A 24,967-nucleotide genomic window follows, 5' to 3' on the forward strand; every position below is an offset into this window, starting at 1 on the left:
ATTGAAGTTATATTTTCTTACATTGGTACAGAATTTGTATATTGATACAAGTTTGTTTTCATTGGCATAAATCTTCATATATTAATACAAAATTTAAACTTAATGTTGTTACTCTTAGATAGGCATTGTGCCTATGCAACTCACTTAAGAACACAAGGTTTAATCCTTAATCATCAGGGAAATGCAAATCAGAACAACCCTGAGATTCCACCTCACACCAGTCAGAATGGCTAAGATAAAAATTCAGGTGACAGCAGATGCTGGCGAGAATGTGGAGAAAGAGGAACACTTCTCCATTGCTGGTGGGATTGCAAGCTTGTACAACCACTCTGGAAATCAGTCTGGCGGTTCCTCAGAAAATTGGACATAATACTACCGGAGGATCCCGAAATACCTCTCCTGGGCATATATCCAGAAGATGTCCCAACTGGTAAGAAGGACACATGCTCCACTATGTTCATAGCAGCCTTATTTATAATAGCCAGAAGCTGGAAAGAACCCAGATGCCCCTCAACAGAGGAATGGATACAGAAAATGTGGTACATCTACACAATGGAGTACTACTCAGCTATTAAAAAGAATGAATTTATGAAATTCCTAGCCAAATGGATGGACCTGGAGGGCATCATCCTGAGTGAGGTAACCCAATAACAAAAGAACTCACATGATATATACTCACTGACAAGTGGATATTAGCTAGATACTAGCTTACCCTGTATTAGCAGAGCTTAGTAGTCAACTATCCTGCATCTGTTTGTCCTTTCTGGACAGTATTCTGTCTGCAGATGAAATCAGGGAATTTTTGCCCAGTGGCTACCTTGCCACAATTGGAGCAACTCCACATGGATGCATTGATGTTCAGCTCCTTCCTTGAAGTGGGAAGGGGGTACTGTCAGGAGCAGACATATCTCCTAGTCAGAAAACCTATTAGTAATAAAATTATTTTAAATGCCATATTCTGAAGATCTCTGGTTCTTTTGACAACCATCTATCTATATATAGTATAACTGAGTTGTTAAACATTGATTGTTCTTAGCTATTTACTATTTTAATTATCTTGAAGACACTTTATTGTAATTAAGTCAGAATCTCATATGACCATGAGTTTACTATATGACTATAACTTGTATTATTTAAACATCCTAAATAGTTTATAGAAGCAGCTATTTGAAGGACTGGGTCTAAACCTTGTGTTCTTCTTCTTCTTCTTTTTTTAATTAGGTATTTTCCTTGTTTACATTTCCAATGCTATTCCAAAAGTCCCCCATATCCACCCACCCCCACTCCCCATCCACCCACTCCCCCTTTTTGGCCCTGGCGTTCCCCTGTTCTGGGGCATATAAAGTTTGCAAGTCCAATGGGCCTCTCTTTCCAGTGATGGCCGACTAGGCCATCTTTTGATACATATGCAGCTAGAGACAAGTGCTCCGGGGTACTGGTTAGTTCATATTGTTGTTCCACCTATAGGGTTGCAGTTCCCTTTAGCTCCTTGGGTACTTTCTCTAGCTCCTCCATTGGGAGCCCTGTGATCCATCCAATAGCTGACTGTGAGCATCTACTTCTGTGTTTGCTAGGCCCCTGCATAGTCTCTCAAGAGACAGCTATATCTGGGTCCTTTCAGCAAGATCTTGATAGTGTATGCAATGGTGTCAGCGTTTGGAAGCTGATTATGGGATGGACTCCCTGGATATGGCAATCACTAGATGGTCCCATTCTTACTTTCAGTTACCTTGCCCTCTTTTCTATCACCCCTGTCCTTCCCTGCTTAGCCCCTCTGCCCCCCGTCTCATGTGTTATGTGGTCTGCTGTACCCCTCCATACTCTAACAGCCCCTTTCTGCCTTTCAGACCTTTACCAGTATTCACTGTTTAGCAGACTACTCTAAAGCATGCAGCTAGGACCTGCCTGTAAAGGACAACAAGCAGCACTTGTCTTTCTGGATCTGGGCTACACACTCAGCATAATGTTTTCCAGACCCATCTACTTTCCTTCAAATTTCATACTGTTATTCTTGTTTATTTGAATTAAGTTCTCTGGAACATATGTCACTATCACTGATGGACAAGGCTTGTTCCGAGTGAACGAAGCCACAGTAAACATGCATATGCAGGGATCTGAAGTAGGGCACAGAGTCCTTGGGCTCTATGTCCAGGAGTTGTAAAGCTGGCTCAGTGGCTGTCTTAGCTTTATAAGGATCCATCACACTGATTTCCATTGTGGTTGTACCAGTTTTGTTTTGGATTTGTGACAGGGTCTCAATATGTAATCCAAGTCCACATGTGAACTCACTCTGCAGCCCAGGCCACCTCAACTCTCTATCTCCAGAGTGCTGGGATTACAGTTGTAATACAACATGCCTTGCTCCAAAGGACTTATTTTTTCCTTTTCTTTTCTCTTCTCTTCTCTTCTCTTCTCTTCTCTTCTCTTCTCTTCTCTCTTCTCTTCTCTTCTCTTCTCTTCTCTTCCCTTCCCTTCCCTTCCCTTCCCTTCCCTTCCCTTCCCTTCCCTTCCCTTCCCTTCCCTTCCCTTCCCTTCCCTTCCCTTCCCTTCCCTTCCCTTCCCTTCCCTTCCCTTCCCTTCCCTTCCCTTCCCTTCCCTTCCCTTCCCTTCCCTTCCCTTCCCTTCCCTTCCCTTCCCTTCCCTTCCCTTCCTTTCCTTTCCTTTCCTTTTCTTTTCTTTTCTTTTCTTTTCTTTTCTTTTCTTTTCTTTTCTTTTCTTTTCTTTTCTCTTTTCCTTTCCTTTCCTTTCCTTTCCTTTCCTTTCCTTTCCTTTCCTTTCCTTTCCTTTCCTTTCCTTTCCTTTCCTTTCCTTTCCTTTCCTTTCCTTTTCTTTCTTTCTCTCTCTCTCTCTCCTCTCTCTCTCTCTCTCTCTCTCTCTCTCTCTCTCTCTCTCTCTCTCTCTCTTTCATTTTGGTTTTTCGAGACAGGGTTTCTCTGTATAGCCCTGGCTGTCCTGGAATTCACTCTGTAGACCAGGCTGGCCTCGAACTCAGAAATCCTCCTGCCTCTGCCTCTCGAGTGCTGAGATTAAAGGCGTGCACCACCACCACCTCGCAACTTATTATTTTCTTAAGAAGTGTGCATGTGTGTTTGTGCATGAGTGCATGCACACTTGTACCTGTAGGTATCCACAGAGGCCAGAAGAGGGCAGTGGATTCCCCCAGAGCTGGAGTTACAGGTGGCTGTAAGGCTCTTAACGTAGGTGCTGAGAACTGAGCTCCAGTCTTATGCAAGGGCAATATGTACTCTTAACCACTGAGCCATCTGTAGCCCCCAAATGCCTTTACAAAAACATATTCAGAAAATAAAACAAAAAATCATACTCTCCTAAAATTCCCCATGTGACATCACTCAAATCTTACAGCACAAACAGTTGGGTCATCTGTGGTTCAGCTTCTTTTTGGTTTTGTTTTGAGACTGGGTCTGGCTGTAAAGCCCAGAGTGGCCTGCACTTTGCTATGCAGCCCAGGCTAGCCTGGAACTCCTGATTCTCTTGCCTCAACTTCTCAAATTCTGGGATTACAGGTATGTACCACCACACCTGGCTTTGTTAATCTGTTTTAATTCTGTTGTCACCTCAGTGATTCTGAGGATTTGTAATTCTCACATAATTCTACAACTGTGTATGACACATTTTACAAAAAGGGATTATAGTATGTCCTAGTGAGAAGAGAGTGGGTATGTGTAGATTGCATTAATCTAATCAATAATTCAGTTGACTTGATCCAGGTTGCAACTTTATAATGCTTAATTTACTCTGACCCATCAGTTTCTAGGGTAAAGCTCTTTGGTGTTCTAGGTCTTTCTGTGACCTTGTTGTGGTCTTCTGGTGCTGGGGATCAAACCCAGGGCTTTGCACACACTGAAGCTGTGACTTAGCACCATGCACCCTCTGAGCTCTGAGTGGAAGTGAGCCTTTGAGATATACACTTGTCTCTTCCTCTTGAGGGGTCCTTAAATACAGACTTTTTCTTTTTGCCCATTCATTACTAGAAGCCTGGTTTTCAACCTCTCTGTCTCTGTATCTTTCTGCTTCTCTCTCCTCTCTCATCAGTCTTTCTTCTCTGCGCAGTTGATGAAGACAGAAACACATTCACTTAAGGGGATCGCTATCAAGGCCACACTCACTTCTCTGAGTCTCCCCCTTACTGGAATTTTGACTCTCTCAAGTACCAGCTGGTTTGGTAGCTTTTCATTTGTTTCGAGTTCTTTGTGATGTTGCCCTAGTATGCTTGCTTCTCTGATATTTCACAGTGACTCTTTTCAGGGGCCCTTTGCCCTAATTTGTGCCAAACCCCAGCAAATTCCAAATGGAAGAAATAGCTATGGAATATGTGCCCCTTCCCCAGACTATCCTCTGTACTGGCAGACTCCCACATCTCACAAAAGGGTTCCAAGGGCTCAGTTTGCAGTGGTGCTCATGGTTATGAGTTATTACAGCAGAATAACAGAGAGTAAGGTCAACAAAGGGAATGACAAAGGGATGATGCACTGGGTGAGATCCAGGGGAAACAAGGGTCCAGTGTCCTTTCCACACCCGTGTGCTTGATTCAGCCTGTATCTTGCCTGGCTAGGGATGCTCATTAGTTACTGTCAAAGCTCGTGTGTGGCTTGTGTACTACCTTACTGTATTGCAGGGTCTGTATTGAATGCCCGAAGAAGGTGCTCAGCATAAACTGCACAGCTGAGTATAAGCAGTTGGCAGAGCAGGAAAGGCAGGAGCATCTTAGAAAGCTAAGTGCTCAGACCAGAGCCAAAGCCCAACTTAAAAGTTCAGTGGCCTCAAGCTTGCTTTTCAAGGAATTGCACGCAGTGTTATTTTTCTGAGTGTTACATTGCTATAAACCTTCAGGCTGCTTTTCCTTCTTGCTAAGCACTGTTTTTGAGAAACTGCTACACGATGATGCACTGCTTCATCTCCCAGAGGAGATGTGTTTTACCCGGCAGCTAGAGGTGTATTTGAACCCAGCTTCAGAAATTGGGACATGGGGAGGGGACTGAGACAGTTCTGCTGTGTATGCAGACGTTGCTGATTGTGAACTCAGTGTCTTCCTGCCTCATCCTCTCAAGTGCTAGACAGCAGCACACACCTTCCCTGGACTGGGATTACTGAAGGGTTCCTGAGTTCTGTGTGTCTGTGAGAGAGTTTTAATTTTACTCCATGCTTACTCCTATGGTAGAGATGTTTAAGGCCCTAAGCCAGTGGCTCTCAACCTTCCTAATGCTGTGACCTCCCCTCCCCCAAATTGTTTACATTTAGATTTTTAGATTTATTTGTTTATTTTATGTATATGAGTACACTGACTTCAGACATACCAGGACTAGACATTGGATCTTATTACAGATGGTTGGGAGCAACTGTGATTGCTGGGAACTGAACTCAGGACCTCTGGAAGAATAGCCAGTGCTCTCAACCACTGAGCCATCTCTCTAGCCCATGATGAGACCCTTTAATACAGTTACTCATGCTGTGGTGACCCCACAACCTTAAATTTCTTTTGGTGCTACTTCATAACATAATTCTGATACTATTATAATCATAATGTAAATATCTGATATACAGGATATCTGGTAAATTACTCACAGGCTGAGAACCGCTGACCTAACCTAAGGCATTTTCTCAGGTGTCTCTCATGACTTGGCAGCTTTGTCATCCAATCTTTAGGTTCCTGGATCAATAAGAAGAGCAACAGTAAGCTACATCTTAAGTGTTTCTTCTAGCCCCAGCCAGCATCCCCAGGAGAGAAGTTGGTTTTAGAACTTGGTTTTTGTTGGGCCAGTGAGATGTGAATGGGCAAAGGCATATGATGCCAAGTCTGACCCAAATTAGATTCTTAGGACTCACATGGTGGAAGAGAATCAACCCCTAGGCATTGCCCTTTGACAAGAGTGCGTGCCACATACACAATAAACAAATGTACAGTCTTTTCCTAAGTTTTTGTTTATTATCTAATGGAAGATTTGATGTTAATTACTGTGATGGTTAATTTCCATTGTCAGGATTAAGACTCACCACAGAAATAGACCTGTGAGTGTATCTGTGAGGGTGTTTCTGTAAAGATATCTGATGAGAGAAGGCCCACCCTGCATAGGGTGGCAGGTTTCCTTTGGCTGGGGTGTCAGACTGAGTAAGAGAAAGCAGCAAGCTGGCACCAGCATCCATTTCTTTCTCCTTCCTGGCTGCAGATGCAGTACGACTTCACAGTCCTGCTGCAGATGCAGTGTGACTTCACAGTCCTGCTGCAGATGCAGTGTGACTTCACAGTCCTGCTGTAGATGCAGTGTGACTTCACAGTCCTGCTGTAGATGCAGTGTGACTTCACAGTCCTGCTGCAGATGCAGTGTGACTTCACAGTCCTGCTGTAGATGCAGTGTGACTTCACAGTCCAGCTGCAGATGCAGTGTGACTTCACGGTCCTGCTGCAGATGCAGTGTGACTTCACGGTCCTGTTGCAGATGCAGTGTGACTTCACAGTCCCGCTGTAGATGCAGTGTGACTTCACAGTCCAGCTGCAGATGCAGTGTGACTTCACGGTCCTGCTGCAGATGCAGTGTGACTTCACGGTCCTGCTGCAGATGCAGTGTGACTTTGCGGTCCTGCTGCAGAACTTGCCTGTCATGGCGGACTGCTTCCCAGTCATGACGGACTGCCTCTGGCTTCACGCCAGGGCCAAAAGTAGCCCTTCCTTGCTCAAGTTGCCTTTCTGGGTTATTGTCTGTTGAGTTGTTACTAGAAATGAAACTCCAACTCTCTCTCTCCTTACATATTAAGGTGAGGTTCTTCAGGGACCTTCGGAGAGAACCAGGATGGCAAACACAGTATCAAATGTTGCACATAGAGACATGACATTTGGGGAAGGCAAACCTAAATCCAGACTGTGTGATCAAACATTTTCTGGGAGGACAGACAACCGTCTCTCCTTGACTAGGATGTATTGATGGAAGGGGGCCCATCTTGCTGACATCTGTGCATAGCCTTGATCCAGCGTAATTGGTAGTCTTTCCTCATACTTATATATCTGTTGAATGAACAGGGACACCAAAGAGCACTGACACCCCTACCCACCCTCATCCTTCACAATGGTGCTTGTGTCTAGCATTTATGTTGCAATTATTCTCACACTCTGTGCCCATTTTCAGAAGTCCAATCATACCTCTAGCTCCCAAATTCCGACACTCATCTAGTCCAGAATTCCAGGTCCCCAAGCACTTGGCTGTGTGTAAAGGATGCAGATCAACACCTGAGATGGCTCCCTGAGACGGCCTGCATGTCTCACTCTGCTCCACTGTCCTCTAGCACCAACCCTGAAGGGGCATTAACACCTCAGCTTCTTCTAGTTCATGCCAGCACTGTGTGCAGTATTGCTTGTATGGTTTCTCCTCTTCAGTGAACTCAAAATGTATTATTTCCTATTGCAGGTATAGCTTGTGGCTTTCTTTTTGGATTGTTTTCTCCTTTCAAAGATTTTAGGAATTTCAACTTGACTGGTGCAAATGAATTAAATGGCTTAGAGAAAGAAGTAATTCTCGAAACAGGATTCTGAACTAGTGTGGAATTAACAACAGGAGAGAAAGTGGTGCCAGATTATGGTAGGGGTCTCATTTTTAAGTGGTGAGACAGAAGAAACTGCAATGGATGATTATGTGGAACTCTGAGAGGCTCAGAGTAGAAAGGAGTTGGATAAAGAGAGAGCAAGAGCCTTCAGAGGGTGTTCTCAGGGCACTGCACAGCACTGTACCTAGCTGCAGCCACTGCAACCCAGGCAAGAAGAATGTGTAATATGAAGACAGGGCTTGCCTATTTTGTTGCCTTTTTGGAGTCTCATTATTGCTAAAGTGCACTAGATACACAAGAGAGAATGATGCTGTAGAAAACTTTAAGTTAATGCCAAACAAACCATTCCATCCCACTATAGCTTCGAGGACAAAGAAACATGATGTCACAATTTATGGCGTCTTGCGCAGATCCACATCAACTGATCACATTTCACAGTCTTCTCCTCCATGCAGACGAAAGGGAGGGACTGGTTTTCTGATTTCCCTGGAATGCATGAGAAGGCATACGGAGCCTCTGGTTTCTGCTGCCTTCCTGGACTAGAGTCAGACTCTGTCCAGTAAAGCACACCTGTAGCATGTGTACTAAAAGCCTCACTAGAGAGACCAGGAGCACAGCACATTGCAAAACAACTGTAGTGGAGCACCCAGTTAGGCCCAAGAGCTGCTGGGGTTGGGGTGCTTCAGATGAAACTGTGGGGATCTTCAGGGTGATCCTGAAGTCAGGAGAAACACATGGATACACTCTGCCTACACACTGACTTACCAGTCCTGAAAAGGAGTAGTAATTCAAGTCCATGAAGAAAAGAGTAGAACGGAAACAAATGAAGTCAAAGCACAAAGACTCTCCATTTCACTTCCCACGCACTAAACAGGTTGGAATAATAGCTGCAGTCCTTGAGTCACTCCTCAGTGCTTGGCTTAGCAAGGGTCTTTAGGAACCCTGCCTGCTGCCACCACAAATTCTAACTATTAACTCTTCCAACACCCGCTTCCCACTAGACAGAGATGGTCATTTGCCATGGACCTTACTCCACGGTGCAGATCCAGCTAGAGATGCCAAGGTGACCCTGAGGGTAGGAAGTTCTGTTTTATTTTGTTTTGTTGACTCGTTATCTGAAGTTAAACAGTAGCAGAGATGCTTAAAAGAGACTGTTAACTATTGGGTGTGTACTCTTTTACGGGGAAATAGTCTTTTTTAAAAAAATGTCAGGATGGTTTGTCTTTCGCTACAGGTCTCTGTCAATAAACTCCCTGACATCCGATCTTTGGGAAGCCTCTCTAAGAATACCGAGAACTCTTCTCCTTGAGAAGTCTTTTCTAAGAACAAGCGGCTACCAAATACCTAATCCATTACTGGTAGTTACTAGGCCAGACTTTGTATTAAACTGAGAAACTTACTAGAAATACGGGCTTCCAAATTTCACATACACACAGTGATTATGATACTTGGGAATTAGCACAAGGCCCAAACATCTCCATTTTCAAAAGCATTGGTTTCTCATAATGTAGGTGGTCATTAAGACTTAATTGTGGGTGGTATCTGTGGGGGGCAGGAGTATCTGAATGAATATATGCCATTTGTGTTTGGGTTTCCACAGAGGCCAAAAGAGGGCATTAGATTCCTTGGAACTGGAGCTGGTAGAGCCAGCAGGTGTAGGGATCAGACACAGGCCCTATAGTAGGCAGCAAGCACTCTTAACTGCTGAGCTATTTCCTGAGCCCCAAGCCCATATGTAAGACCACATTTTGAGTAAAACTTCTTCCTTCGTATCAACAAACACACGTATACTGCATATATAGAATATGCATACACATTAACTACTCAACACAAATGTAATTAAATGGGCTTGCGATGTATATGACATATACACACTTGGATTTTAATGGGTATGCCATATTCCAGTATATGGAATAATTGAGACATTTACAAGCAATACTACAATGAATATCTTGCATTTTAATGTTTATTCATATGGGTCAATTTAATGCAAAAAAAAAGTAGAAGAGCTATAGGGTAGATTTACTATGTCAGGATGCATGGGTAAAGGTTCTGCTCAATTGTTCACTCATTCATTTGTAGCAATTTACTTCCCCACCAATTATTTCAGATGCTAATGATTACTCCAGATAAATGCAAATACTAGTTCCAATCTGTCAATCTGAAAAACTAAAGAACCATTTTATTTTAATTTAAATGAGCATACTTTTAGTATAGCAATAATAATCTGATTACCAATGACATACAATTATATCATATTCTACAAAACATAGCATCATTTAGTTTCATGAAAATTGTACTTTATTTTACTTTAAATTTTAACCTTATGAAATGGAATAAAGGAATTTGAAATACATGTCCATTTGACGGTACTTAGGATCCTATTTGAGTAATCGACAAGCAAGAAAGAGTTGTAAGGCCTATGTTCAGGGCATGCTCCCTAGCATCTGGCGCCCACTGCCCGAGCGTTTCAGTTTCCTATTTTGTAAAATGGGGTGCTGTTTCCTTTCAAAGATTGTTTTGAATGCTTAATTTAAGTCACAAATTGGCCTCTGTATAATAAGGCCTACGGTAATAATCCAAGAGAAATTATAGAATGACTACTTATTTATAGTCCTGATTAGTGGTTATAAAGTGTGCGTGTAGATATTAACAGTCAGACTGTACTAGGGGAGCCAGCTACGTGTCAGGGACTCTGCAGTAACTAGGAGTTCAGATTTCACAGACATAGTAATAATCTCTAAGTCGTCAGGCGCTGGTTTCTACAAATCGTCTTCCAAGAGTACATCAGAAAATATTTCCTAACTTACTCCTTTGATCAGCTGGAATTATTCACACAGATAATCAACTGCCTACTAAAACAGTTCCTTTCTAATGGGGTTGGTTTCAGTAAACACATGCAGACCAGGAATGCCACTGTGACCTCCTATAGCCAAGAAATAAATCCTGTGATGTATCCCACCATCTGGAAACTAGCAGCGACCCAATGTGTTCCCTGTCTCCATGCCCCCACACCGAAGGCCACTTTGCTCATGCTTCTGGTATAAGTCAGCCACCACGCCAGGGCCCTGGGGCTCAGCTTCGGATGGACACCAGTGGGGATGCTCGGTTCCAGTTCCTCATCCTGAGACATAAAGTCAGGAGTGAGGGTAACGGCGGGCCAACCCCAGCAGCTTCCTGTGGCTATGTCCACACAAGCTTTCTTCTGCCCCAATAGCAAGCTCACAGATTTTATAGCAGTTTTTAGTGAATAGAATGATCTAGAAGAACACTTTTTTTCTTTTAGTTTTTATTTCAACAAAACAAGAGGAAACACTTGATGTATAAAGTACTGCATATGGAGAACATTTATACAAATGTACAAAACTTCAAAGAACTCAACTCCAGTTTATTTCAAACCTTAAAAATGTAAAGAGCACATAATGATATCCAAGATTTATTCTTAGGAATGTAAACACTAGGCATACAATGACACGTGTATTTGTGAGAAGAGTTTAGCATCACATGATCAGAAGGAAAGGCCAGAGGCAGATGGCCAGTTCCAACAAGACAGACAACTTGGGGCCCAAAAAACACAACTGAGGCCCATGTCCACTAGCACGCTTCTGCAAAAATACAAAACATCTTCAAATTGTTCACGCTCAGTCTTTTTGGATATGTGCAAGTTACAAAGTACAGAAGGCAGCCCACGAGTGCTCTCTGTGAAGACGAGCAGTATTAAAAAGCACACATCTCCATTTCCCAATGTTCTACCACTCAGCAGCAAATGTGCAAGTGTAAACTCGTGCTCACTAAAGGACTGGGGTTTTAGCCTTTCACTCGGGTTGGGAAGACACTATTGTACATTAATTTCTATCTACAGTGCCTTAGTGCCAACATTGTGCGTTTTCGCATTGTCTGTCAGTTACAATACTTAGCACAGGCTTCCTCAGCGTGCTCTCCTTTACTGAGGTCTCATGTGCCCACGGGTGTAAACATTGAGCTGTCTTACTCTAACTCTTTGCTTAAAATCATGTTTTAGAGTGTATATATTTTCCTCCATAATTTACCATTCAACATTTTAACTATGATACTTCAAAATAGGCACAATCCCTTTAAACCGGGATTTTTAAAAATCTATTTTGATTTAAAGACAGATTTCCCTTTAATTCAACTTTTTTTTTTTTTTTTTTTTTAACAGCAGAGTGCTATTTGCAGAGTTGCTGCTTTACAATCGAAAGGGCAATGAAACACTACCTTTTCAAAACAAGCCAGTCATTCTGGAATTCCTGCTGTTCTGTGCTACAGAGATGGGCTTAAAGGGGTCAGGCCGTGTCCCAGCCATGCCAAGGGGCTTTCTCGAGGCTCCAGGAAGTGGAAGGGTAGCAGCACCCGGGCAGCTGGATCCTCTGCTTCTCTCTTCACTTGGATTGCCGAGGTTCATGCCAGGCCCAGTGTCAGAGGCGTGCAAGGGTTGAGTCAATCCAAAGCCCCTATCTAGAGCTAACTATGGGGTGCCAGACCCCAGTTCTGTGTGGAATCCTCTTGGTAAAAGCTATTCCTCTGGATCCATGAGATGACTACACTAGCATCTTAATAGAAACAAGCCTACAAAGCCACACAACTTCTCACCTTTGAAAGATGAGTAGGAAAGTGACTAGAACAGCTGTTGCCACAGGTGACAGCATCCGGCCTTGGCAGCTGGTATGAAAGCCCCTGATGTACACAATCCTTACTTGAAATAGTATCAAAAGTAGTATAAAAGAACTTTACTGTTCATGTAACACCACACCCCAGGAAATCAATTGATGTAAATCATTTGGAGCAAACTTGAGACTCATTGCACTGTGCAAGCTGTTACAGAATTTGTAAGAGGATGGACGTGTGTGCAACTGTTCCTCTGTGTCTCATCTAACAGCTCAAGAGCAAAGAGGGCTTTCCTGCTTAAACCCGAAGTGTCTGCAGCGCTGGGCTCATTTATTGCCAACAAGAGAGGCAAAAGGTGCTGCATTTTTATTACAGAAACAAATGAGAAGTGGGGATTTGAAATGAGAGTCTCTAAGAAGTCACATGTCAATGTTATTAAAAAAGCTACTTGGTTATCAAAACCTATGACAATTGTGACGACCTAGAATCTAATGCCCATGCTTGAGGGCTGTGAGACCACTGAGGACCCTACATTAGACCAGCAGTTAGCACTCTGAAACTGTCTTCACAAAGACAGATGGATACTAGCATCCCTAGTTTAACAAGGTCAGCTCTGATTTACTAGGTCTGCCCCCGAAATTTTGAAGTTTTATTAAGATACTAGGTGATACCAGTGGTCTTTGGACCACACAAGTAGCAAATGTCTACAACAATATCAAAATGAGGTTTCAATATGGTGGCTGAACATTATTCTGATCTCTTGTTTGTGCCAGCTAATGTTTCTTTAAACTTACTCTATGCTTAAGTAAGCACTTCAACTTGCCTAGTGACAATCTTTAAATTTCTTCTTAATAATATCAACACTGTTAGTAACTATGTTTAAGAAAAGTTCTTAAGGAATTACAAAAAGACAACAGGAAATTCACAGTGACATTTTACAAACATTTCAACTGTATAAAAGATTACTATTAGATTATTCCAATTATCAATTTTACTATCTAGTTACCTTAAAATTGATGAGGACAATTTAAGCCAGCAGTTCGTTCTGTTACTGAAACTAAAATAAAATGTTAAGCTCATTTATGCTAAAAAGCATAGGCCTTGGATAATCAGGTTTAAACTAGGAGGTAAGCATTTAAAAAATGTATCTCAAGTGTAAAAATGCTTTGCACTCTGCAACCCATGCAGCTTTCTCATCTCCATGAGCTGGACCCACGTGGTTTGAGACAGGACCACTAGCATGTTCTGTGAGCACAGCGAGAGGCCACCGGTAAGGAGGCCTCAGTGTGCTAAGTCAGGAAAGCTGAGAAGTAGACAGAGTCCCAGGCCTCCCCACTGACCCTGCTCCTCTCATGCCCCAGTGTAGCACCACAGCACGTGCACCTCACAGGAGCGTCAGCCAACTGAGCAGACCACAGGCACCAAGCCTGGGCGTCCATCTAGAGGACGCAGAGTTTAGCTTCTGCCTTACCACATTTCTTACTGCTTGGTTGGCAGGAATGGGTGATAGCTGAATTCTTTCTACAACATAACAAGAATACTTAAAGCTCACAAACAAGAAGTGCACTCTTTCTTATGTTAAATTCAAGAACAAACACAAGCTAATGCACAAATGTCCTCTGCCCACACCTACTGTTTTCTTTCACCACATTTTGTGGATGAAACATGACCTGGTTTCCTTCATTCACAGACATTTACTATTAAATAAATGCTTCATTCTGGTATCTCGGTAGCTGTGCTACAAGATTTACAGGGGTTTTCAGGACGTCTTCTATGATGTGTGCTCTGACCACTAAGATACAAACTAACTAGGATTTCCAGAGCAGCACAGCCCAACAGCTTTGTGGCTGGTTACACTTTAGACACCGAAAGGGACTTTCATGCCTGCAGTCCAGATCACACACTTCAGAAGGTCACCTACCAGCAATCTCACTTTTGCTATTTAATGTTCTAAGGACTGCAACAGAAATTCTCCCAGCTTCCCCTTGCAACTGTCCTGCCAGGCAACTTGCGGTGTGGAGCACACTGTCCCATCCTAAGCATGATGTGGTCACAGCTCGTAGCATCCCCACTGCTCTCACGTGAGGCTGTTTTCTCACATGCCTGTGGAGCAGCATGGCTTCATGGACTCGCTCCTCCCCCTGGGCTCTACAGCCCAGTCCTCTCACAGACTCTCTTTGACTTCCCAGGGCAAATACACAACCACTAAAAAACAAGGTATTAAAAATAACCTCACTGAGGACGTTAACAGTAACAAGTAACAGGAAAGGAGAATACAAGAATAAAGAACTTAAACCCAGGGGAAAAGAGTTCCCAAGAAATAACACGACCACATCTCAGCTTACTGCAAACTAGACATTATTCCCTTCATAGTCAAAGGGGGGCCTTCAGAATTCAAGACCCCAGGCTCCTGCCAGGACCAGGCATGAAGACTCAGTGCTTTCATAAGGGAGCAGAGCCGTCTTTCCAGCTTCACTGGCTCCAGGAGCGAAGTGACAGTTACTCTGCAGACAGAGTGACGCTAATACTAGGAGGTCCCTGCTGGCCGGCTTGACACTTCACTGCAAGTTCAGTCCTTTCTGACACATAAATAAGCTTTTCTTCTTGGAGACTACAGGCAGAAAATCTATTGGCATCTGCTCCAGCAACACAGCCAATGGCGGGAGAAGGGCTACGTGGGACTGGGGCACCACTGACTTGTTCAAAGGATTTACTAAATACAGTGGCCGCAGTCTTAGCCAGGCCTTGGCTGCTGGGCTTGGGCAGGGACTGGCTGGAGGTTAAGGTCAGTCTCTTCAGAGAGAGAAGCTCAAGGTTCTCGCTCTGGGCTCTCTGGGTTTGCTTGCGAGCAAAGTGATCTCTGCAAGACTCCCCTGCAGTTTCTCTCTCCTTCGCTCCAGCTTTGCTTCCTCCCGACCGTCTCTGGTTCTTTCCTACACTTGTCTTGTTACTACAATTGTGACTACTGTTTGATAGACCCGACTGGCTGGTGCTAGACGCAGCCCTGGAATAAAATCCCTCGTCAACTTCAGTTATGTCCATCAGTTCTTCTTGACCTGTTAATTCTGTATCTCCTAAACAAAGAAATGACAAAGATTAATTAACATTAAATATCTTAAGTAACTTTTAAAAGAGTAATACCAAATCAATTACATTGCAATCAATACCTTAGTAGAATTTCTTAAAGCAATAGATTACAGAACAAAAATCAAAGGATAAGTTGAAATATTTTATAAATGTCAAAACACATTCATTGTAATTAAATGACAGCGATTTAGAATATATTAAACCACAAGCATGCTGTAAACTACCCCACTACAGTTTTATGAAGAGTTCTCCTATATGCATGCAAAGAGCAGAAGCAATTAGAAAGGTCAGACATTAAATGCTGGTGATGACCTCTGTATCGTAGCTCCTACTAATAAACTTAAGTTAAAACAGAAATATATGCAGAGAGGTTTTTTTAGGAAGGTTGTGTTCTCCATTCTAGATACTCTTAGTGTGTGTATATATATATATATATACATATACATACATATATACACTGTAACTATCACAAGCTCAAAACTTGTTAAAAGTCTATATACATTACCCTTCATATTTAAGAAATGGAAAAATCATTTTAGTTCCAAAACTTAAGCAGAAAATTACTTCAGAAGCAAATTTCTGCCTCCGTTTCTCTAACAAATTCCTGCTACTACATAGGGTGACCATTCTGAAGAGCATTAAAGGTCGTCGAGAAATTACGATGCAAATTCATGCACTTTATCAGATGACATGCAAATCGTCTGTGACTGTGCAACTGTCGAGCGCGCACATAGCATGCACGGTGCCCCTGCCTCAAGGTACCTTGGGCTGCGGCTACAAAGCGTCTGCTAAAACTGCACTCTGCCAGCTGTGGACATTCCATCCTCCATCATTTTTCTTACAGATTTTTGCCTCCTGAGTTCGGGCAAGCCTCTGCTCTCACTCCTAGGGTCTGTGGCTGTTTCCTGCACACCCTGCATATGCTGGGCGTCAATGTCTCCTAGAGCTCTGCCTTTTTCCCCATTCCCGGTCCTCTCTCCGGACACATGTGTGACACTAATCTCAGGAATGACAAGGATGCCCGCTTCAGCAGCAGCAGCACAGCTGCTCTCAGGTTGCTCTAGGATTGAAGATGATCAGACAAAATGATGGCTGAAGACAGAACAAAAGAAAATGCCAACCAAACAGCAAAACAAAACAAAAAACCAAAGAGAACAAAACTGGATGATTGAATGGTATAACTTAAGGCAAACACGCACACTGTCAGTCCCTTCATTTACAATCCTGCGGCAGCACAGGAGCCCAGTGAGCATCAGTTCACTTTCTGTATTTTCACACACATTTTACATGGAATATGAAACACATTTTTTTCACAAAGGAAAACAGAATGCCTTTTAAAAATATTGTGACCAACTAAGTTTACATAAACTTTAGGTAAAAGCTCCCAAATTATAGGCAAAAACTCTGTCTCTTGTCAACAATGATAACCAAAGTAATTAGAAAGTCCCCTTTGTACACTTCAAATCTTATTTTTTATTAGACTACATCCAGTCTGACTTAATAATCAACCATGATAATTAAGGTACTGCTTATTCAATCATGCCTTGGTGCTTAGCAACCCTTCTTGTCTCACACACTCAGAATCTCAAATATCAGTAACATTTATGTGCTTAAGGTAGAATTAAGCAGTCCATTTCTTCAGGTTCCTATTGAGACTATACATTTTGATGTGCTACAATGAAGAAAAATGAAAACAAGATATGAAAAGCCAACTGGTTCTCAGTTTACCCTGAAAACAGCCTCAGTAATTCAAACAAATGAACAAAACTCATAACTAGTAAATATCTATCAAGATAACTTTATTCTGTGCCTTAAATATAAAAGGTTTTAAAGATCTTAAGTAAATATCTATAATAAGTAGTAAAAATAACATAAATATGTGAAAAATAGACCAGTGGTGAAATTTAAACTCCATAACAACAGACAAAACAACCAAAACCAAGAACACTGTATACCCATTAAGATGTAGCACACAAATCTGTTGAGAAGAATGATTTTGTTTGCGGAGCTAGAATCGTCAAAGCCTTATGAATTTTGCTGAAGTCTGCTAAACAGCATGCCACAGTAAAAGAACAGAGGCCACAGCTGCACGATCCAGGGAGGCCGAGCTTCACTGACATCTGCCATCCTGGAGCCTTCCAGGTGCCCATTTTCACCACAGCAACCTGATTCATCCATAGGATGAAGTAGTTTGGGCACTACACATCTTGAGCTCCCAGGTGACTAGCATGCAGCTGTTTAGAAATCAACGCTCTGCTCTGAATCCTTCACAGTTTGAAAGTGGATTCCCACCCGGGCCCTGCCTGCCACGGCTAGCCACAGGGAACACTTTCCATCTCCTTGAAGCTCCTGTTGCCCCGCATCCATGATCCTAGCCTGATCATGTCTGATTTGCCTCACATACCAAGTTCCCCATTCTCAGGCAGGCTGAGGCTAGTGGGCTTTGGAACCCCGCTGTTCCTGTGTGTGGAACCAGCTAAGCCTACCCCCACTTTCCAACAGCTATTTTCAAAAGTAAGGGCAAATCGGTTCTTATCATGGTGTGTGGCAGAGGTTATAGCAACACAGAGTAGTCACCATGACACTGTTGGGTGGCAGCCAAGACTCGTTCACTTATACTGTAGAAACCACGTCAAGAAAGAAAATTACAAAGACATTCAGTTCAGAGGGAGAATAAAAAATGTTGGCAGTTACCAGGGCATAAAAACAAAAACAACAACAAAACAAATAAAAACCAACCAACCAACCAACCAAAAAAAATCTCCAAAAGTAACTAATATTTAAGCTTTATAAAAAAAAATTTTTTTAAGATACATATAGGTGTTCTAACAGAATAAGGGATACTCAACAGCACTTTTTTTTAAAGCACATTCTTACATATTACTCTATAATATTCTCAAAACAACATGGTAGTGAGACTCTGAAGTGGACCATTTAATTAATCCCCATTTGCTAAGAGGAAACTGCAGTTCAGAAAGCACTAGGTAAAGAAATGAGACTTTTAGTTTCAAATGTCCATCCATCCACACAGTGAATTCTAACTCAATTTGTCAGAACCAGCCTGACGCAAACATTCTCTAACATCTCCCAACAATGTTTAATTTATCTGTCTAGATTCTTGGTCACTTCAAAGAAGGCAAATAATTTACTGTGGCTGAATAAAGAGTCACAGTAAAAACACTCTAGAAGAATACCTGAAGAATTTATAACTCAAGGTCAGTTTGTTTTTATTTTTAATTGGTTTTATTTGTGAAAACATGCTGATGGAAGTTAATGGTTTAAAAATGTTGATTCGCCAATAGAAATTTGCAGGGAGTCAGAAATGGAAGAAGGGTATTTGTAAAGCGAAGCTAGCAGATGAATTGTTAGTCACTCTCAGGACAGAGGTCAGGGGCTGAGCAGAGAGGAAATCATGAAATTAAATGTAACAATAACCTCCAATTAAATTAAATGTGGTTGTTCTAAGGGAACTGAAATGTCTGCGTACTCAGTAAACTAAACAAAAAGAAAAACATGTTATTCTGGAAACAGCAAGAAAGAAAAGACAACTCTTAGGAAGATTAGACAGTGGAGAAACATGATTATATAACCCAAGTATTTAGTACATAATCCTTTCCTTAATGTCTCTTCAGCATTTTCTACTGTGAGACTCTTGTGCCTGAGTCCCTTGTTCCCCAGCGTGTTGGACTGGCCTCCTGGGCTTCCCCAATAGCTGGAAGGCACATCTTACTTCCTCAGAAACCTCGTCAATGAAGACTTCCCTGTCGCCCCATCAAAAGTCTCAACATCCCTACATTTCATATGCCTTCTCTTCTATTCTGTTTCTTTAAAAATCACTTATAACAAGCTACAGTTACCTTGTCTACCTAGTTGTATATTCTACACAGATTAAGTGTTATTTGGCCACTGTTAAATGCCTAATACAAGCTTAGCAGAGACTATTACTGGTTAGTGTCTTTTTTAAATTTTTAAAATGTTTATTCTGTATGTACAAGTATTTCTCATGTACACACACACACACACACACACACACACACACACACACACACACACACACACATATGCACTACCTTTGTGCCTAGTGCTGTGTGGGCTAGAAAAGGGCTTCCAATCCCCTGGAACTGGAGTTAAAAATGGTTGTACTCCCAACCACTGAGCCATCTCCTTAGCCCTAATAAATGTACTTCTTAATTAACTGAATGAATCTCTATTACACGATTATAAATTAAGATGAAAATATAGAACATAGGAAAAAGGTAAGCTTGGAAAATGTTTTTTCCTTTTAGTCAGTCAAGTAACTCACAGCTTAAGATAATAAATATTTTTAGGTGGTAAAAAGAACAAAAGTTTGCCGGGCGTGGTTGCACACGCCTTTAATCCCAGCACTTGGGAGGAAGAGGCAGGCGGATTTCTGAGTTCGAGTCTAGCCTGGTCTACAAAGTGAGTTCCAGGACAGCCAGGGCTATACAGAGAAACCCTGTCTCGAAAACCAAAAACCAAAAACCAAAAACCAAAAACCAAACAAACAAAAGAACAAAAGTTCATTGTTTCAGAAAAATGACATAGGCATTTCTAAATGTAGGTTTGTTACAATGCTTAGGAATATCAAAAATCTTTTATAAACTAGTTCATTTTTATTATGTTATACAAAAAAACTGACATTTATAACTAGAGAGAGATAATTCTTTCTTTAAGAAAATTATATAGAAGATGTTTTAAGGGAATATAAATTATATAACAAAAGAGTTGCTTTTCCTTGGAACTCAAAAATGTATGCAAAAGACATTATGATAAATTTATATCCATAAAAAGAAATATTTACAATTGATTTCAAATAATTTGAAAAAATTTGAAATATCCAAATAGAAATTTCCCCGAGACTGTTTTATTTTATAATGTCTATGTACATAAGCACTCTTCATATACAGAGATAAAGAGAGTTAAAGAATACTTACTTAGGATGAGCAACGCTGCCTTAGGGAAAGGCACTTGCTATGCAAGCCTAAAATCTGAGCTTGAAACCCAGACCCTATGGTAGGAGAGTCAACTCTACAAATTGTCCTCTGACCTCCACATGGGCACTATGGCATGTAAGTTCCCCCTTCCCTCCACACACATGTACATATATATGCAGGTACGCAGGTATGTGTGCACACACACACAGATACTTTATTAAAATTTAAGAATAGCTAAGTTTTTCTTTGTTGGAGTGTCTATTTTAGGACAAAATCTTGCTGTATAGTTCAGGCTGGCCTCAAACTTATGGTTCTGCCTCAGCCTCTGGAGCAGCTGGCGTTCCAGACCATTTCTGGTCACAGACAAGTTCAATTTTATTCTCAAAGGCAACTCAAATAATTTTGTCCTAAACATTTCTTCTGATTTAAAAAAAAAAAAAAGAGGATTGAATTACAAACATTACAAAAAGTATTCGTGAAAACCATGATGTTTGTCAAACATAATTTCACAAGCTCAAATATCTAGTCTACCTGCACCCAAGAAACAATCTTAGGTCCTGTGCTTATTTGCCTTATGGTTGTTCTATTTATTAAAGGTAACAATTTTAATAAAAATAATTTAACTATTTGTAGGACTTACACATTTTGTATCCAAATTACCTTATGAGTTAAAGTATGTCATGAGGCTCCTGAAACTTCTTTGTGAAATAATGAGCCACCGTTTACAGAACCCACTGAGTCACAGAGCTTTGACAGCAACTGTGACAAGTACTTTAAGCCCCAAAGAGCCATACACATCCTTTACAACTAATGCATATGCAGTCAGAAATGGTAGAAGGTGCCTGAGCAACTCCTACTCTTTAAAACCATCTCTTTTATAAAAAAAGATTTATTTATTCATTTAATGTACATGAGTACACTTTTGCTGTCTTCAGACACACTAGAAAATTGCATTGGATCCCATTACAGATGGTTGTGAGCCACCACGTGGTTGCTGGGAATTGAACTCGGGATCTCTGGAAGAGCAGTCAGTGTTCTTAACCACAGAGCCATCTCTCCAGCCATAAAACCATCTTTAATGATTATAATTTATTATACCCAATGGTGATTTTTTTATGTATTTACTAGGTTATACCTTAAAGTATTTGTCTTAGTCAGGGTTTCTATTCCTGCACAAACATTATGACCAAGAAGCAAGTTGGGGAGGAAAGGGTTTATTCAGCTTACACTTCCATACTGCTGTTCATCACCAAAGGAAGTCACGACTGGAACTCAAGCAGGTCAGGAAGCAGGAGCTGATGCAGAGGCCGTGGAGGGATGTTCTTTACTGGCTTGCTTCCCCTGGCTTGCTCAGCCTGCTCTCTTATAGAACCAAGATTACCAGCCCCAAGATGGTCCCACCCACAAGGGGACTTCCCCACTTGATCACTAATTGAGAAAATGCCTTGCAGCTGGATCTTGTGGAAGCATTTCCCCAACTGAAGCTCCTTTCTTTGTGATAACTCCAGCTGTGTCAAGTTGACACAAAACTAACCAGTGCAGTATTATTTATAATAGGAAAAATTAGAAGAAAAGTATTCAATATATGGGTACAGGCAAGTAAATGACAAGTTATCAACTCAATGTAGCATATATATTAGGTAGCCATTAAAATAACTACAGCAGGATTACCAGAAAAACATTTAAACTTAAACAAAACCAAAGCACCAAACATTTAAAATATAGTACGATTATGAAAACAATATACACATATGAAAGCATAGAATGAAAACCTCAACTGACTGGATTATAGATGAGCAAATAACACCCTTCCTATTTCCATAAAACAATCAGAAAAGGGGCAAATCGCTCACCCTGAAACTTTTCCAATCCTCCACTCATCAGCCATGGATGTACTGAGCACCTATGCTGTGTGAGCCATTGTTTTAGGCACTGAGAAGCCAATGGCAAACATAACAGACTCCAGACCTTCCTACTATGCAAGAATTAAGAAAGGCAAATTTGAAAGGGGCAAGGCTACTTCAGATGGGTGGTTTGGGAGGCTGCTTTGTGGAAGCTGAGACTTGAAGGATGAAGGGGTGCTGGCTACATAGCAACCTGGAAGAAGGGAGACTGCCAACTGGTAAGGCCGCTTGCTATTCAAATTTCAGCCAAACATCCCAAAGAGTTAAGTCAAAGGCCCGCAGGCAGAAATGGCTGAATGTTCAGGGTTAGAAGGAAGGACGAGTGAGTCCCAGTGGAAATGCTCAGCCTCGTCAGCTTGCCTGGCAAGCTTTTTACTACTGAGCTGTTTCCCCAGCCTCTGAATCTTTTTATCATCCCCCCCCCACTTTTTTTTCATCTAAGAAGACAGTACTTAATCACTAAGCAAATTATGACATGGACCACTTTTGCTGATATTTTTGTAACATAATTACAATTCTCTTTGAACTATGTTATCTTGCTTAGCTTTAAGTATCATGGTATCCAATAAATAAAAACATTTTATAAGCCAAAATTATATATAAAAAAAGTAAACTGCTTGCTGTAATAACTTGTGACTGTACTTTCTTTGGGCTCAATATATTTAAACTGTATCAATCTGATTCTTCCATAGAGTACAACATTCTAATACTTTCAAGGTATTTGCTTTTGATAATCATGTTAGAAAATGTAAAAATACATATTACTTCTTATTTATAATTCCTTTTCACAACCTTAAAAGCTTGTAATCTTCTAAAATGTATGTCAAAATAATTTAGAAGTAGTGCTAATTGAAAGTATCCAAATATGTTGGTACCTAAGAGGCTGAAGAAGGGGCCTTTTGAGTTTGAGGCCAACCTGGACTACTACATAGCTTCTTCCTCAAATTTAATCCCTCCCACCTCTGAAAGGAAACTAAACTATTGCTAGCATTAAACATTTAGTATGTGCTAGAGCCACAAGCAGGGTAACGCTCAGAAGCTCCACTTTAGAAATATGATTTTCATTCTTTTTTACTGTCAACACTTTCCTGATGCAAACGGTTTTAAGTGTAAATAACCAAGAACACAAGTGGGATCTATTTCCTATTTTGACATTAACAAGATGAAGTAAGATACGAGGTATTAGATAGTTAAAATATACTCATTCTAACAATGACATGTCAAGTACTAGTGGGCACCTCCCACCTCCACAGGAACAGCAGCAAAACAGACATTCTGTCCGAGCTCTGTAACATGTGCATGCGTTCACGCCTGCTAGCACTCTCAAACTAAGCACATTAATTTCAAGTTGAGAAAATTCAAAATTTAAGTTTTAGAAAAGGACTATTATTTGAATGGCAAATTATCCAATTTAAATTTACCAAGAACACAATTGCTGGATAGCTAACAAAGCAATTCTTATAGAACGAAGTCAACCTTTGGCCGATTTAAACTCAGCCTTTATGTAGCACTTCAAAGTATACAAAATGCTCTTTCCTTACTGCCCCCGTGACTGGACAGACACACAGAGGAAAGGGGACAGAGATGACAACGACTTGGGGGTTCAGTGGATCTTTAGATACTAGCTGACAAAGTTTTCCATGCTCATTATTTGCAACCACTTGCCAGTCCCCTAACTTAATTAGGGGACTTAGATAAAATGGAAGTGTGATTTCAGTAACCATTTCCAAAGAATGGAAAATAGCTTATGTTGTTCCCATGTGGGTAATTTTTTTTAAAGTGGAGGAAGAACGAGTCACAATGGTGTTGGTTGTGGTAAACAAATAAAGACAGGAGTTCCGTTTGCTCTGGGAGAGAGAGCTGTGAGAAGGGAGCCAGGTGAGAAGGACAGGCAGTGAGTGGAATCCCAGTGCCTGCAGCTCTGGGGTCAAGGTTGGAGTTGCACATCTGCCGCTAGTTTCACAGACACTCACATGACCACAGAATGAGGTGCAAAGACATGCTGTGTTTTCCTTTTCTTCCTATCTTTTTTTTTTTAAAAGAAATTATTTCCCTCACCCAATACCAGATCAGGTAAAAGCGTCCTATTATGACTGCCTTCTGAAAGACCCAACAAGCAGCTGAAAGAGTCAGAAGGAGTTATTTGCACCCAACCAATGGGCAGAAGCTGCTGACCCCTGTTGTTGAATTAGGTAGGGAAAGGCTGGAAGAAGCTGAGAAGGGCGATTCTATAGGAGGCCCAGCAGTCTTAATTAATCTGGACCTTCGAGATCTTTCAAATTCTGGACCACCAAACAGACAGCATACGCCAGCTGATATGAGGCCCCCAACACACATACAGTAGAGGACTTCCAGGTCTGTGTCCACTCAGAGATGAAGCACCTAACCCTCAAGAGACTGGAGGCCCAGGGAGATTAGAGGTCAGGTGGGGTAGGGAGGAGGTGTGGGATATGGAGCAGTCGGGGAGTGGATGGGGAACAATGGGGAATGAAATATGGAATGTACAAAATAAATTAAAAATAAAATTAAAACATTTTAAAAGAAAATATTTAAGTAAAACTGCCCTTATTGTTTTTTTAAATAATGCTACTGCTTTTATAAATATCTTAGCTTATCTTTCTTATCAGAATTTTCATTTTTTGACTATTTTTATCATTACAACCTATTTATCTTAAAGTTCCTCTCTTTAAGTGTACTCTTATTTTCCTTCTTCTACCTGCCTTTTATTTTCTACATAGCTGTCAACATATAAGTGCTTTAAAAATCTATGTTTGAAAATATACTTTTGCCTTGAATTACCCATCACCACAAAATCCAGGAAACGACTGGCTTGGAAAGTTA

The 24,967-nt window shown here is 41.3% G+C and overlaps 1 protein-coding gene across 6 annotated transcripts in view; it reads right to left on the reverse strand.

The window, feature by feature from the left end:
• Positions 1–24,967, reverse strand: part of Fam126a (family with sequence similarity 126, member A) — a 115,421-nt gene that overhangs the window by 34,829 nt on the left and 55,625 nt on the right. For 2 of the 6 annotated variants that reach the window (NM_053090.3, XM_011249798.3), the window contains one exon: positions 10,827–15,254. The exons of 2 other annotated variants lie outside the window; for them this stretch is intronic. In NM_053090.3, the coding sequence (NP_444320.2) occupies positions 14,680–15,254 (575 nt within the window). In that variant the 3' untranslated portion in view covers positions 10,827–14,679. 2 more of the 6 variants (XM_006535822.3, XM_030254947.1) reach the window with 2 other exon arrangements.

The sequence above is a fragment of the Mus musculus genome, chromosome 5 (assembly GCF_000001635.26).
Source record: "Mus musculus strain C57BL/6J chromosome 5, GRCm38.p6 C57BL/6J".
In the NCBI taxonomy this organism is placed as follows: domain Eukaryota; kingdom Metazoa; phylum Chordata; class Mammalia; order Rodentia; family Muridae; genus Mus; species Mus musculus.